At 48.6% G+C, this 17,349-nt stretch overlaps 1 protein-coding gene across 6 annotated transcripts in view; it reads right to left on the reverse strand.

The window, feature by feature from the left end:
- Positions 1-6,369: 6,369 nt before the first annotated feature.
- Positions 6,370-17,349, reverse strand: part of LOC123763697 (importin subunit alpha-1) — a 95,834-nt gene continuing 84,854 nt past the window's right edge. For 4 of the 6 annotated variants that reach the window (XM_069304279.1, XM_045750983.2, XM_069304278.1 and 1 more), the window contains one exon: positions 13,851-15,358. In XM_069304279.1, the coding sequence (XP_069160380.1) occupies positions 15,206-15,358 (153 nt within the window). In that variant the 3' untranslated portion in view covers positions 13,851-15,205. Of the gene's footprint in view, positions 6,649-13,849; positions 15,359-17,349 lie in introns of those variants that run through there. The other 2 variants (XR_011222696.1, XM_045750984.2) reach the window with 2 other exon arrangements.

Genomic DNA, 17,349 nt, shown 5'->3' on the forward strand with positions numbered 1-17,349 from the left:
CCAACGGTTCAGGACTGGTGGCCCAACGGTTCAGGACTGGTGGCCCAACGGTTCAGGACTGGTGGCCCAACGGTTCAGGACTGGTGGCCCAACGGTTCAGGACTGGTGGCCCAACGGTTCAGGACTGGTGGCCCAACGGTTCAGGACTGGTGGCCCAACGGTTCAGGACTGGTGGCCCAACGGTTCAGGACTGGTGGCCCAACGGTTCAGGACTGGTGGCCCAACGGTTCAGGACTGGTGGCCCAACGGTTCAGGACTGGTGGCCCAACGGTTCAGGACTGGTGGCCCAACTTCGCCGTGTCTTCATCTTGAGATGTGTTGGTTCCATTGATAATATAATTGTTGTTGTGGTGATGAACGTGTTAATACAAGAAAGATGTTATAAGATGTGTCTCAGCATTATAGAACTTTGAACAAGTTCACGATGGTAACGGTGCGAGCCCACTCAAGTGCAATATAAACTTGGTCAAGTTTAATATTAAGTTGTATATATTTTCAGTCACTAGGTTATGACTACACAAGTGTTTAGACAGCTGGAGGTGTGCGTGTACAAATGTGTCACAGCTGGAGGTGTGCCTGTACACATGTGTCACAGCTGGAGGTGTGCCTGTACACATGTGTCACAGCTGGAGGTGTGCTTGTACACATGTGTCACAGCTGGAGGTGTGCGTGTACACATGTGTCACAGCTGGAGGTGTGCGTGTACACGTGTCACAGCTGGAGGTGTGCTTGTACACATGTGTCACAGCTGGAGGTGTGCTTGTACACATGTGTCACAGCTGGAGGTGTGCGTGTACACATGTGTCACAGCTGGAGGTGTGCCTGTACACATGTGTCACAGCTGGAGGTGTGCTTGTACACATGTGTCACAGCTGGAGGTGTGCCTGTACACATGTGTCACAGCTGGAGGTGTGCCTGTACACATGTGTCAAACAATCGTCTACCTTACACTAGAGGGGGATAAAGAGAGCCGAGGGAGTGTGTGATAATGAACTAATGTTGTACAAATGTATTCTACACATTTGACATGTCAACACAAATATGGCCAAAACCATTTTGCTCAACGTTCTGTGCGTCAGTCTCAGTCTTACACAATATGATACTTTAGACGGAGGAGTTTGAAAGCCTCATTAAAAGTGACTTGACAAATGTATAATGATTGTTGTAGTGAGGATAGTGTGTGTGTGTATCCTCCTGGGCTGGTGGTTGACCTGACCCAGCCTCCACCAGCAGTGGTGGTTGACCTGACCCAGCCTCCACCAGCAGTGGTGGTTGACCTGACCCAGCCTCCACCAGCAGTGGTGGTTGACCTGACCCATCCACCACCAGCAGTGGTGGTTGACCTGACCCAGTCCCCACCAACAGTGGTGGTGGTTGACCTGACCCATCCCCCACCAACAGTGGTGGTTGACCTGACCCAGCCCCCACCAACAGTGGTGGTGGTTGACCTGACCCATCCCCCACCAACAGTGGTCCACGAGGGGATAATCTTGCCCGGCCTTCCTATAGTGTCTATTGTCTGTATTAACTAAATGTGGTATTCAGTGTGTGTGGTGTTACCAAGTAACTTGACCGGTCAACTCACTGACTCAACGTTAATGTGTTGGACTAGCTTAATAGGTCCATTTTCTAGCACAGTGAAAGTTGCCAATTCAACACATGAACATTTTAATATAATTCCGTGGTGGTGATGACGGCTGTGAAGCAGTGAGTGCCGGAGTGTGTTGAGCTGTAAACGCCCAAGAACAAGTGTTGATGAAACATGTGTACAAGATAATACTAATATACACGTGCACTCATCTCAAGATGAGGCAGATGTGGAGTCAGGTGTAAGTATATACAGGAGCCAGTTCAAAATTAACAGAACTGTGGAATATGCAAATTAGTGGAGCAGGCACAGCAGTAAAGGCTACTGGGAACAGTACTGTGAAGCTGTATACTTCACAGCGCTACGGCGTACTGTGACGTATACAGCGCTACGGCGTACTGTGACGTATACAGCGCTACGGCGTACTGTGACGTATACAGCGCTACGGCGTACTGTGACGTATACAGCGCTACGGCGTACTGTGACGTATACAGCGCTACGGCGTACTGTGACGTATACAGCGCTACGGCGTACTGTGACGTATACAGCGCTACGGCGTACTGTGACGTATACAGCGCTACGGCGTACTGTGACGTATACAGCGCTACGGCGTACTGTGACGTATACAGCGCTACGGCGTACTGTGACGTATACAGCGCTACGGCGTACTGTGACGTATACAGCGCTACGGCGTACTGTGACGTATACAGCGCTACGGCGTACTGTGACGTATACAGCGCTACGGCGTACTGTGACGTATACAGCGCTACGGCGTACTGTGACGTATACAGCGCTACGGCGTACTGTGACGTATACAGCGCTACGGCGTACTGTGACGTATACAGCGCTACGGCGTACTGTGACGTATACAGCGCTACGGCGTACTGTGACGTATACAGCGCTACGGCGTACTGTGACGTATACAGCGCTACGGCGTACTGTGACGTATACAGCGCTACGGCGTACTGTGACGTATACAGCGCTACGGCGTACTGTGACGTATACAGCGCTACGGCGTACTGTGACGTATACAGCGCTACGGCGTACTGTGACGTATACAGCGCTACGGCGTACTGTGACGTATACAGCGCTACGGCGTACTGTGACGTATACAGCGCTACGGCGTACTGTGACGTATACAGCGCTACGGCGTACTGTGAAGTATACAGCGCTACGGCGTACTGTGAAGTATACAGCGCTACGGCGTACTGTGAAGTATACAGCGCTACGGCGTACTGTGACGTATACAGCGCTACGGCGTACTGTGACGTATACAGCGCTACGGCGTACTGTGACGTATACAGCGCTACGGCGTACTGTGACGTATACAGCGCTACGGCGTACTGTGACGTATACAGCGCTACGGCGTACTGTGACGTATACAGCGCTACGGCGTACTGTGACGTATACAGCGCTACGGCGTACTGTGACGTATACAGCGCTACGGCGTACTGTGACGTATACAGCGCTACGGCGTACTGTGACGTATACAGCGCTACGGCGTACTGTGACATACAGCGCTACGGCGTACTGTGACGTATACAGCGCTACGGCGTACTGTGACGTATACAGCGCTACGGCGTACTGTGACGTATACAGCGCTACGGCGTACTGTGAAGTATACAGCACTACGGCGTACTGTGAAGTATACAGCACTACGGTGTATACTTCACAATAAAAACTTTGTCAAAAGGTTATAAATGGTATGTGGTGTAATATTTGGTTGTCACTACACACACACACACACACACACACACACACACACACACACACACACACACACACACACACAGGTTGGTCACTACACACACACACATTCAGAAACTTGTGTAAAGAATCATTCAGAACTTTGTATACCACATATGTCAGGCCAATCCTGGAGTATGCAGCCCCAGCATGGAGTCCATATCTAGTCAAGGATAAGACTAAACTGGAAAAGGTTCAAAGGTTTGCCACCAGACTAGTACCCGAGCTGAGAGGTATGAGCTACGATGAGAGACTACGGGAATTAAACCTCACTTCGCTGGAAGACAGAAGAGTTAGGGACGACATGATCACCACATTCAAGATTCTGAAGGGAATTGATAGGGTAGATAAAGACAGGCTGTTTAACACAAGGGGAACACGCACAAGGGGGGACAGGTGGAAACTGAGTGCCCAAATGAGCCACAGAGATATTAGAAAGAATTTTTTTTAGTGTCAGAGTGGTTGACAAATGGAATGCATTAGGAAGCAATGTGGTGGAGGCTGACTCCATACACAGTTTCAAGTGTAGATATGATAGAGCCCAATAGGCTCGGGAATCTGTACACCTGTTGATTGACGGTTGAGAGGCGGGACCAAAGAGCCAGAGCTCAACCCCCGCAAGCACAACTGGGCGAGTACAGAGGTTGGTCACTACACGTCTTCAGTCCTTAGATAAATCTATAGCAAGAAACTATTCAGATATATTTTGTGTGTGTAGACTAAATTTATTATCTGTGAATTACATTAAATAATAATATTGTATTGGAGAGCGTGTGTGAAGAGCGAGATGATGCTGCAAATATTCGTCAAGTGCCATGTTTAGAGCGTAAGATTTTTGTAGTTGTGAGCGTTCCCAATATTTTTGTAGGAGTCCTTTGTGATGAAACAAGTTCTCTGTTATTTGCAACTACTGAACCAATGCTCTCTCCCTCCCCTATGAACCAATGATAACTTGCATTTATTTTCATTACCTCACATGTTATACATATTCAGGCGAGTTGTGTTGTGACAAAACATCTTCAAATGTTTCTTGTGGAAATTAATTCGTATTGTAGATGACGCCGCCGAAATGTGCTGCACTTGTTATTATAAAGTTTGTTGGCAAGTTACTTGTGTCGATTAGTAAACAATAATACTTTGTGATGTGGTTTTATTCTCCCGTAACGCCCAGGCAGTGAGCGAGTGAGTGAGGCTGGCTAGCTTAATGCGTCATTAGACACCCCTTATTAACCCTAGTCTTGGTCTAAGAAACTACAAGGGAGGGAGGGAGTGAGGCAGACGCCCGCTATATATTCGCCCAAGCTGCTACCAGCCTCAAATACAAATTTTAACATACGTTGTTTACGGGTGTAGCAGGAAGTGCAGTTGTCCTGACAATGGGCGATGGCTTATATTTTGAGTGGGGAGTCCGCATAAACAACTTGGCCTCTACCCTTCAGACCGAACTATTTGCTTTGCTCCTTGCACTGAAATATGTATAAGATTCCAAACTTGATTCATTAATTGTAAGTGACTGTCATCCTTAAATGCTCTCAACTCTAAGACTGAAACAAACTAACATGCTCGTGTCCGAAGCTAGACACAAATACAACAAAATTATTAAAGATGGTAACAGTCCATTTCCTGTGGTCTCCATCTCATGTTGGCCTCTGAATGCATGATAGAGCTGATAAGTTAGCGAAAGAATCTACCTTTAAAGGAGCCGTTGAGTGTAACCTTGGATTGTCAATGAGCAACCTGAGAGCAGCAGTACACCGAGAACTTCAACAAGATCTTTTAGATCTGAGGCAAAGTGAAATTGACACCAGTAATTCCATCTATCATCATACTATCATGCAAGAGGAGCCACACATCTATGGATTATCCAATAAAATCAGCAGACTTCTAGATGTTACTACTGCTCGGCTTAGACTCTGTTACAAGTATCTCTGGGAATTCTCATTATCTGCTGATGCAGACCTGACCAAATGTAAACTGTCAACAAAATTATTCGCACACCCTCCGTCACTATGTGATGGAGTGCGAAAAGATACGTGAATTTAGAGACAATTCTATAACCAATGTTCCAGCGATGTGTAAATATTTTATTCAAAATGATCTGCTACCAGAAATTTTAGCCAAATATCCCCAGTTTGCTAACTGTAGGTAGTAACTAAGTGATTGTAACCTATCCACCGCTGCCCACTGGATGGGGGGCGGTGTGTAGGACAAACATATCAACTGTGACACTAGCTCTCCACACATGTCAGTTGCTTAATTTAGAAACTGTACTTGTGGTCGATCTCGAACCCATTTATGATGATGACATACTGAATTTTGTAACTAGCTCAACAAGATTGTAACTTGCTTAGCTAAATGAATTGTGGGGTTCAGTCCCTGAGCTCATTATGTGCCTCTGTAACCCTTTCCACTACCGTCCACAAGATGGGTATGGGGTGCATAATACATGAAGTAAACTAAAAAACGTTGTTTATTCAGAATGGGTTTTTCTCTAATATAAATTATATTAAAAATTAGTATATATTTAGAACTAAATTCGGTTAGGTGTTTTGGTTCTGTTGGTAATCATTAAATCTTAGTACGTGGGTGAATGATGAACGGTTACATAGGTGCGATTCGAAGAGTTGGCATCAGCGAATAACGCTGTGGGAAACATTTGAATGCACAGACTATTAAAATTGACGAATGCGTCATTTGTCCCTCGACACAATCCCCGATGAATTAGACACCTCTCACATACCTCGCCTTGTGTCTATTGTCCTCATACTGGCATCCATAGTGATATTTAGCGCCTGTTGAACACCCAGCCTCACTGACGGTGCTACATACTCTTCCCGGCTTGCTGCCGCACTTTTATAATTATTTGGATTTAAGCAAATATTGAGACAAAGTTTTTTTTAAAAATATTCATAAATAATTTCACAGTTTACAGCACAGTATCTAATGACAATATTATGATTTAAAGTTTTCATATTAAAAAAATATACATAAAATATCAAATTTACAACTGAATATATAAAAATTGTCCAATTTCCTTTCCATTAAGTAAAAATGTTGCTAAATAGCTAGGCTTTGAGCTAAAAAGTAGGAGCACTACACAAAATAGGCTTTAGACCTATCGAAGTCTGGAGGGTTATTAACGCTACACAAATGTTTACTTACCGACCATTAGGAATGTATTTCACGACTAACAAAACCATTCCGCTTCCGTGCAGTACGTGCACCGAGCAGCGTAGCAGTTGCTGCACGACGCTCTGCTTCCTGCACGACGCCTTAATTTCCTTACCGTTTACAGAATCGTGGTGTTCATATTCCTACAAGGTATAAATAAAGCCAAGGTCTGAATTTACGAGAAAAAACATTTATATACTGTAATATAACAATGCACAAGTACACTTTATAAATACAAAAATATTATTATGGACAAATATTTTACCTAGCCTTGATTACACGACCATGATCACAGAACTAAGACCATGATTACAGGACTAAGACCATGATTACAGGACTAAGACCATGATTACAGGACTAAGACCATGATTACAGGACTAAGACCATGATTACAGGACTAAGACCATGATTACAGGACTAAGACCATGATTACAGGACTAAGACCATGATTACAGGACTAAGACCATGATTACAGGATTAAGCCCTGATTATAGTTTTATTTTGAGAACATCGTAGAACGTCATACTTTCCTACCTTTAGTCCCCACACACTGCACCAATTAATAAATATTTAATCATTTATGTTCTGTGATAATAAATCAACCCGTCCTCTTAAAATAACGTCGCTTTTCACTCGCATGCGCGCTGCTATCGCCAAAAAAAATGGACGTAATCTGAATTTAAATCGGCTCAGGAAAGTGATGTATTGTCCCGTTTTCTGTTTGGAGTCGTCCTGCTTACTCGGTTAAGTTAGGAGAGGAAACATTCAATTAAAGGCTTTCATGACGTTTTGAAACCTTAGGAGAACTTGTTGCCCTCCTAACCTACCACCAGAGGACCCTTAACGTACTGTTTTGGAAACAAAAAATCTAAAATTTACTTTAAATTATTTTACATTTTCACATTTCGTCCATTTTCATCCATACGGGCAAACTACCAAATTCAGACGTAATTTGTAAGAAGACAGGTTGATAAATACTTATGGATTGGTGTGTGATTTAGGCTTATAAACCTCTGGAGGGTTTTAAGGGCACCACAATAGTGTACATAGAACGAGGAGCGGGCTGTGTATAGCTCCCGTGTCCAACAATTTAAAATACTACAATTAGTTATCGTCATTTAACATTAAAACAATTACGAAGTGCACGATTTTGTCCATAATGAATGTCCAATTAGAAGCACGCCAACAACATTAAACCTTGCTCCAAAACTAACTTTTTGTTTTAACCTCACACCAGTACTACCGTCTACTACCAACCAACACCACCAGTAACCAGTACTTGTACCGGAGACTCACAAAAATAACTGACATCACAAGGAATATATTATCACAGTGTTAATAAAGTCTCAGAGGTGTTCCTCCAGTATCACTCAACTTTAAGCCATGTTCTTCACTTAATACCAAAGGTAGTTTGTGTAACACACTACACAGGACAGACTGTGTATATATATACGTCGATAACTGGGCTTGTTCGGGTCACCACGACCCCCTGTGGGTACTCTACAGGTCGTCCCCCCCCCGTGGGTATTCTACAGGTCGTCCCCCCCGTGGGTACTCTACAGGTCGTCCCCCCCCCGTGGGTACTCTACAGGTCGTCCTCCCCCCGTGGGTACTCTACAGGTCGTCCTTCCCCCGTGGGTACTTTACAGGTCTTCCCCCCCCGTGGGTATTCTACAGGTCGTCCCCCCGTGGGTACTCTACAGGTCGTCGTCCCCCCCCGTGGGTACTCTACAGGTCGTCCCCCCCGTGGGTACTCTACAGGTCGTCCCCCCCGTGGGTACTCGACAGGTCGTCCCCCCCCCGTGGGTACTCGACAGGTCGTCCCCCCCCCCGTGGGTACTCGACAGGTCGTCCCCCCCCCCCCGTGGGTAACATAATATTCAGTCAGTCCTCCTCTGTTGGTAGTACAGTACTTATAGTAACGATGAAGACCACAGCACATATACCGACGTACAACACAATTGGAAGTACAACCCGGTACAGTAAGTAAGTAAGTAATTATCAAAAGAAGGCACCAAACCGGGAAGGCTATGTAGCACCATCAAATACGCAAAATAATCAGAGGGCGCTAAATATCACCAAGGATGCCAATACGAGAACAAAAACGCATAAGGCGAACGATATCAAAAGTATCCGAGTCACCAAGAATTCTATCGAGGGACAGGTGACCGCGAGGGGCGGTCGGAAAGCAAGACACACGCTCGTCCTGGAAGTCAGGACATTCAAGAAGGACATGCACGACCGTAAGAGGGACAATGCAACTAGGACAATAAGGAGCAGGGCGGCGCTCCATCAAGTGACCATGGGTTAAGCGAGTATGGCCAATACGCAACCTCGCCAGAGCTGTTTCCCACCGCCGGTTACGGTGGAAGGAGGACGGCCACGAGGAAACACAACATTTAAGAGTACGTAGCTTGTTACCAGTAACAGACAACCAAGAAGCCTGCCAACGGGTAAGAACTGAGTAATGGATAACTGGGTAAAAGTCGGAATACGGAATGCCTTTACAAGAGATGGGACAAGAGCGGACAGCTTCCTTAGCGGCAGCATCCGCACGCTCATTTAAAGACACACCAATATGGCTGGGAACCCAACAAAACTCAACCGACTTAAATTTACTGTGAACGAGAAACAGCCAATGCTGGATCTCGACAACTACTGGATGAACCGGATTAAAGGACCCGAGAGCCATGAGAGCACTACGAGAGTCAACAACAACCACAAAGGAAGACTGACAATGAGAAAGCAGGAGACGAAGAGCATAGAGAATAGCATAAAGTTCTGCTGTAAAGATGCTAGTCTCCGGAGGCAAGCGACACATATAAGTGCGATCAGGAAAAACAACAGAGTAGCCAACACCGTCCGCTGACTTAGACCCATCGGTGAAGACAGAAACGGAGCGGGAGTGAGAAGAAAAGTGCTCGAGGAAAAGGCGTTTTAGAACCGTAGGAGGGGTAAAAGCTTTAGTGATATGGGTCAAGGAAGTACAAAACCGCGGAAGAGGGACCCTCCACGGGGGCAAAGAAGGAACAACACGAGGAGAAACATCAGAAATACGAACGGAGAGAGAATCCTGTAGGCGAGATAACCGGACAGAAAGAGGGAGGTGGTGAAGAGGAACAGGAACCGCAGGAGGGGTAAAAGTTAAAGCACGACAGAGGCGAGAGGAAGGATGTTGCAAGGACCGCGCAAGATAGCGAAGACAGTAGCGATCACGGCGGTCCTGGAGAGACAGGAAGCCAGTGTCAACATACAAGCTAAGGATGGGAGTCGAACGAAAGGCACCAGAACTGAGGCGCAACCCAGTATGGTGCAAAGCATCAAGACGGCGAAGAGTAGAAGGAGAAGCAGACGAGTAAGCAGGGCAACCATAATCGAGCTTAGACAGGACGAGAGAGGAATGTAAAGCAAGGAGAGTGCGCCTATCTGCCCCCCAAGAAGTATGGGACAAGACCCGAAGGAGGGTAAGGGCCTTAGAGCACTCAACACGGAGGTAAGAGATATGGGGAGACCAAGACAAACGAGTGTCAAGGAATAACCCCAAAAGCTTCGCGGAATCTTTGTATTCAAGGGGATGACCATAAAGTGACAAAGAGGGACGAAGAACAACCCGTTTCCGCGTAAAAGTCATGGCACAAGTCTTAGAAGTAGAGAACTTGAAGCCATGACCTGTGGCCCAAGACGACACGGCATCAATTGCAAGTTGAAGCCGGCGTTGAAGGAGAGGCGAATCATCACCCTGACAACAAAGGGTAAGATCATCGACAGAGAGCAGAGAAGACACCAGAAGGAAGAGAGGAAAGAAGACCATTGAGGGCAACCAGAAAAAGAGTAGTGCTCAGAACACTACCCTGGGGCACACCTTCGTATTGCTGAAAAGAGGGAGAGAGAGCGGTACCAAGGCGCACCCGAAAGGAACGACGAGAGAGGAAGCTGCGGAGAAAGAGAGGGAGATGACCACGAAGGCCAAAAGAATGAAGTTGAGATAGGATATGATAACGCCAAGTGGTGTCGTAAGCCTTTTCTAGGTCAAAAAGGACGGCAACAACGGAGGTCTTCGCAGCAAAAGCAGAACGAATATAGACCTCCAAGTTCACCAGGACATCTGTCGTGCTGCGGCACTTGCGGAAACCAAATTGAGAAGGGGAGAGGAGGTGATGGTGTTCCAGGAACCACATCAGACGAACGTTAACCATACGTTCAAAGAGTTTGCAGACAACTTGTGAGAGCAATAGGGCGAAAGTCCTTAGGGGAAGTACCCAGAGACCCCGGTTTGCGAACAGGGAGGACAACGGCATCGAGCCAGTCCTCAGGGACTGACGACGACTCCCAGATCCGATTATACAGACTCAGTAAATACTGAGACGTGCTCGGAGGGAGATGGCGAAGCATCTCATAATGAATACCATCGGAGCCCGCCGCCGTAGAACCGCAGAGGGCCAGGGCAGAACGAAGTTCAGAGAGAGAAGGGATCATGATAGGGAAGCTGAAGATGAGTGCAGAAATCTAAAGGACGAGACTCAAGGACAGGTTTACGAAGAAGGAAAGATTGGGGAAGATGAAGACCAGAGCTAACAGAAGAAAAGTGGGAACCCAGTTCGGAAGCGACCTGCAACGGGTCCGCCACAAGAGTATCATGGAGGTGAAGGACCGGTGAAACATCGGGAACGAACTTACCCGCTATCTTGCGGATACGCTTCCAGATCTGGGCCAGAGGGGTTTCGGACGTAATTGTTGAGACATAAGATGCCCAACATTCACGTTTAGCCGTACGGATGGCCCTACGGGCCACCGCACTCGCTTTCCGAAAGAAAAGAAAAGAATCGGTCGTCTGCCTACGGCGGTGCCTCTTCCAGGCTGCACGCTTACAGCGGACAGCCCGAGCACAGTCCGCATTCCACCAGGGAACGCACTTCCGTGGACCCCGAGAGGAAGAGCGAGGAATAGAGCGGAGGGCAGCGTTGAAGACAGTGCCATGAAAAAGGAGGAGAGCGCGCGAGAGGGGCAGAAGGGAGAGGTCAGAGAGAGTAGCACTGAGGGAAAATAGGGTCCAGTCCGCCTTAGCAAACTGCCACCTAGGGAAAGAGAGGGAAGGGCGAAAAGAGAAAAAGGAAACAAGGATGGGGAAATGATCACTTCCATGGAGGTCATCAAGAACCTGCCACGTGAAATCTAAGTAAAGAGAAGAAGAGCAGAGAGAAAGATCAAGACAAGAAAGGGTGCGAGTCCGAGAGTCCAAATGAGTGGGCTCACCAGAATTCAGAAGAGACAGGGAAGAAGAGAGGAGAAACGGCTCAAGGAGGCGACCCCGGGTATTCGTCAGAACGTCACCCCAAAGAGAATGACGACAATTGAAGTCACCCATTAGGAGCACAGGCTCCGGCAAGGAGTCTAGGTGGTGTTTCAAATCAGGAAGAGAGAGCGGGACACTCGGGGGGAGATAAATGGAACAAACTGTGTACCATTTCCCCACAAAGATACGAGCAGCAGAACAATGGAGAGGCGAAGGAAAAAGTAAAGGAACAAAGGGAACATCAGCCCGAATCAAGAGAGCAGAAGAATTAGAAGCCCCAGCAATGGCTGGAGGGGGGGAGAAAAGGAATAGCCACGAAAACGACCAGGACGAGCACCAAGCATTGGCTCCTGGAGACAGACACAAAGGGGCGAAAACCGCGAAATCAGAAGTTGGAGTTCGAGGAAATTGGCGTAATAAACTCGAACGTTCCATTGAAGAATGGACAACGACGAGAAGAGAAAGGACAACGACGAGAAGAGAAAGGACAAAAACAGAGAACAAGGAAGAAACAAAGGCGAAAGAGCAACAGAGCACGTTAAAGAATATCAGGGTCGGGATCAGGGTCAGCAAAGTCAGGGTTAGGGGGCATGGGTAAACTGAGCAAAGACGGAGGGAAGGAAACGGGAGAACAGATCAGAGGTGGGCGGGCAGGGTCCGGAGGAGGAGGAGGAAGAGGAGGAGACAACGGAGAGGCGCAGTCAAGGACAGCAGCAGGAAGAGGGGGAGTAGAAAGAGGGGAGCGCACCCCAGCAAGAGCAGCAACCGAAAGGGAAGCAGGGGCCAAAGAAACCTCCATAGCAGGAACAGGGGGCGCAAGCACTGAAACGGAAGGGGAAGGAGCAACAGAGCCAGAAGGAGGAGCTGAGGAAGAAGCGAAGCCTTCTTACCCGCCGGGGAAGAGGAAGAAGAGGAGCCAGGCTTACGCTTCTGACTTAAAGAGACCGGTGTCCCAGCAACTACGTACCGGGCAACGGATTCCAGTGTCTCAACAGGAGAAGCCGAACGAGAGCACACACGACGGCCGTTAGGAGAGCGATGGACATCCGCCCGCACCGACAGGCGGTGGGGAGAGCCGATAGATGGAGGAAGAGGATGGGAAGGAGGATCGGAGGGGGACGAGGAAGAAGACACAGAAGACACGACAGACCGGGTAGAAGGAAGGGGAACCCCAGACAGAGGACCAGGAGGAGGATCCTTCGGGAGAGAACCCAAAGGGACAGAGGAGGGGGCAGTGGGCGCATCAGGGTCCAAGGCCCGGAAACGGTTGTGAGTCTGAGGAAGGCGGGAAGGACGAGGAGAGGAAGAGCGCAACACGCGAGCATAAGAGATATTAGCATAAGGCGGGAGCCGGCGAACCTGGCGCCTCGCCTCAGGAAAAGATAAACGCTCCCGGTGCTTCAAGTTGAGGACGGCTGCCTCAAGCTTGTAATGGACACACGCACGGGAGAAGGTAGGATGGGCCTCACCGCAGTTGAGGCAACGAGCCTGGGGAGAAGCGCACTCCGACTTAGAGTGACCTTCGCCACCACACAAAGGACAGAGAGAGACAGTCCCGGAGCAGCGGAGGGCACCATGCCCAAACCTCCAGCACTTGTTGCAGAGCCGAGGAGAAGGAATGTACTCCTGGACAGAGCACCTGGCACCAGCAAGAATGACAGAGGGTGGAAGGGTCCTACCATCAAAGGTAATCTTCACAACCCGGAGGGGTTGACGGCGACTACCACGAGGGGGACGAGTAAACGTGTCCACCTGGAGAATAGAATGGCCCTGGGCAGCGAGGATATGTCGAATATCGTCGTGGCAGTCGCGCAGGTCCCGAACACCGGTCGCAACATGGGGCGGGAGCAAAATAGTGCCAACACTGGCATTCAACTGAGCGTTCTTCGAGACCCGAACGGGGGTCTCGCCAAGGCAGGATAAGGCAGCCAAGCGGGAAGCAGCATCCTGAGAAGGAGCAGCAACGACACGTGTACCGAGACGAGTGGGGTTGAAAGTAATGGAGGCATCCACGGAATCAATGAGATGTCGATGGAGGGAGAAATCGTCAGGAGGCGCAGAATCAAGAGGGAGGAGATCAAAATATTTGGCCCACGAAGCGGGACCAAACAAGGCTTGATAGGTAGCAGAACTGGAAGGAATCGAGCGAGGGCGGCCGTGACGAGGACGGCGGTGAGAACCCCCAGAGAGAGAGGGGTTAAAAGGCGCAGTAGTTACAACTAGAGCAGGAGCCGCGCCAGGGGACGAGGTAGTCACCACTGGGGGCTTGGGGCTCGACCCAACCACAGAGGAGGGAGGGGAGCCAGAGGAAGGAGTCAGAGAGGCCAAAGGAGGAGCAAGGTCGGGGCCCAATGCAGCGGAGGCTACAGAGCCCGGTCTTCCAATACGGACCGACTCGGGGGCTTGGTCGCCCACCCCACGAGCCTGAGAAGGTAAACCAGAAGAAGCCGAAGCAGGGGTTATCATCTTGACGAAAAGAAGAATTCACTCACGAATGTGCCCCCACACCCACCATGGAGCCACAATTAGAGGCAGGACACCCAATAAGAAGCTATCACCGATCTTGTCGGGGCCTCCTAGGGGTGCGTCGTGAGTATACGCCCCACAAACGCCACCTTAAGAAACCGACAGTCCGTCGAGATCGGGTTCAGTGACGAAGTGGGGATTGACAATAAAAGGTTCCCCTCGCTCTCGACGTCGGGTACTGCAGTTCTACGGGTGCAAGAGTATGCCTCCTCAAGCACCCGGGCGTCAAAATAGAAGAAGTCCAAGGGAAGAACCAGAACGAGCAAAAGGTCGGCAGGAAATGGCAAGCAGATAGGAGAAGAGGGGGGAGAAAAACGAAACAGAAGGAAAAGGAAAAGATGCCCAGCAGAATTGGAGAGGACGGCAGCAGGAGCACAAGGCTAGAAAAGGACAGAGGACTGTCCCAAGGAGCATCACACTCCGGCAGCCGCCCACTAAGCCCCCACACGGCGACAACGAGCTGAGCGGGGAGGGGGCAACCCGGTACAGTACGACTGAATTTGGAGAAACCGGAATTTTTGTTCTATGTCGCCAAGATAAACTAACCTAACCTTCCTGGGCCTAATACACGCTATCTGAGACCCAATATAGTACATGTGTCCGCTTTAATAGGAATATTTGAGTTGCTTTTTTAGCTTAATTTTTCGGACTAGTTAATAATACAAAATTCTATTAATTGCTTAGTATGTCAATATTTGTACTATGGTGTACATAGTTACAAAACGTACATTTTAAATAGGAGGATGAGTTGAAATATATTAATCATCCCAACACAAGGACAAAGCTGGTTGCTCCTGACACGTTAAAGAATTAAGGCACAAAAGTGAGCATCTTCCAGTCTTTGTCTAGTGGTCAGCGTCTCTCCGGTAAGGTACTTCCCACTAGCCACTTTTGACATTCTGGAAGAAGGACTGCATTAGATACGTGGCCATCTTGGAGATCTGAGCCTCCTGGTGTGTCTCCAGGGCCTGGAGGCTCTTCACGCCCCCGTGACTCTCCACCATCCGCACGATGGGCTCATCCTTCTCGGTTTTCTGTGCGAAAAAATACATGTGTAGTTAGATTCATTGTAGGCCTACCCATGAATTACATACAGAAAAACATTAGTAATCAGCAAAAAAACTTCTTTGCTATAATTTAATTCTATTAAAAATTGAAAAAAGTAAGTGAATAGATAAACCCGGCTTAAAATGCAGGTCTTGTCGCTTGTGTTAAGTGTTCAGGAGAGATCACTTAGCACAAGACGGCTCTTAAGTTGTAAAGGGACAAAGCTATTCATATTAATGTATTAAAGCATAAATATATTGCAACTGTCTTATCATTTAGGGTTAAATCATCAGTCATTATAAAAGTACACTGCTTTCATCAACCAGAATACGATTATCAACAATTGACAAGTCACTAATGGTCAATAATGCCACCGTTTAACAAGCTGTCGCACACTGATCTCAAGGTGCATGTTGCCACTTAGCGCGGCCAATAGCAGAGGTATTGAGTGTGGTGGCAACCACCAGCCGGGTCCGACGTTCCCCTGGTCTCCCTGCTGGTGTTTACATTGGGCGATTGTTGGTTGCCCTGACCAGTGGTTGTTTGCCACTGCGGGGTGACTTTTTCAGTCTCAATATGGGGACTTACGTGCCACCACTCAACCTGTTCTCTTAAAAAGAACGTCGCTTTTGGCCGTTTGCCCGTATGGCCGAATTTGGACGTAATTTGAAAATGAAAAAAAAAAATTAAAATAAATTTGGGATTTTTTTTTAACAGTAAGTTAAGGGTCCTCTGGTAGGTTAGGTGGGCAGGAAATTCTCAAAGTTTCAAAACGTTATGAAAAACGTTAATTTAAAGTGTCCTCTTCTAACCTCTGAGCGTACGCCAGACGACCCAAATAGAAAACGGAACAGAACGTCACTTTTGTGAGTCGATTTCATTTCAAATTACGTCCAAATTTGGCCATAGTGCGCATACGAGCCAAAAGTGACGTTATTTTTAAGAGGACGGGTTGCACCACTAAGGCGGAAGAACTCGGCTGGGCTAACATTTACCTGTCAGGTGGATATTGGCGTCGTCGGCAACACACTGTTTGCAGTTATGGGTGTGAAAGTGGAAGATCTCGTCGGTCTATAAGTTGTTCGTGACGACAGAGTAGTAGTGAAGTTCGCCGGGAGTGGCTTTTTCCGGAGGTTTCTCGACCAGTATGAGGACAAGGTGGTGGGGCTGAGCAACGGTCTTGGCTCTGTAACTGTCACGAATTTGAGTGTGGAGTACACATACGTGTCTATTAAGAATGCGCCGTTTGAAATGTCTGAGGATCTTCTCCGTCGGGCTCTTGCCAGGTATGGGCGTGTGGACTCTATTCGTGCCTGTAGATACACAACCGGGGACGTCAAGGGGCTCGGTAATGGTTACAGAACAACTAAGATGGTTCTTCATGGGAATGTGCCTTCTTCTCTCGCGCTTGCTGGCTTTATGGTCTGCTTCTCCTACCGTGGGCAGACTCGGACGTGTTTTAAATGTGGCCACGTTGGACATTTGGCTGCTGCCTGCGACACACTGATCTATGATCGGGTAAATGTGTTTCATGAAGCGGATTTTCCTCCCTTGACCGAGCGTGAGGATGTCTCGGTTGTGGACGATACCCCTTGTGAGAGGACAGCCGCGGTGATGGGTGCCACTCCAGTTAGTGCGGTTGGTGGTGTGGGTGTTGGGGTGGTGGAGGGTGCGGACCCGCCCCCGTCGTCGGCTTCCTCGCCTCCACCGGCTTCCTCGCCTCCACCGGCTCCTTCGCCTCCACCGGCTCCTTCGCCTCCACCGGCTCCTTCGCCTCCACCGGCTCCTTCGCCTCCACCGGCTCCTTCGCCTCCACCGGCCCCGTCTCCAGCTCCTGTGTCGCCTGAAGGGTGTGGGCCTGTACCCCCTGTGGACGAGGCTGATATTTTTCCGGATCGTGTGTTGCCCGGTGACTTGCGGCTGGCCGTGGGCTCTGCTGGGGGCGACAGTTCGGATGATCAGCGGCCTCTGTCCAAGC

Source organism: Procambarus clarkii, chromosome 52 (genome assembly GCF_040958095.1).
Source record: "Procambarus clarkii isolate CNS0578487 chromosome 52, FALCON_Pclarkii_2.0, whole genome shotgun sequence".
NCBI lineage: Eukaryota > Metazoa > Arthropoda > Malacostraca > Decapoda > Cambaridae > Procambarus > Procambarus clarkii.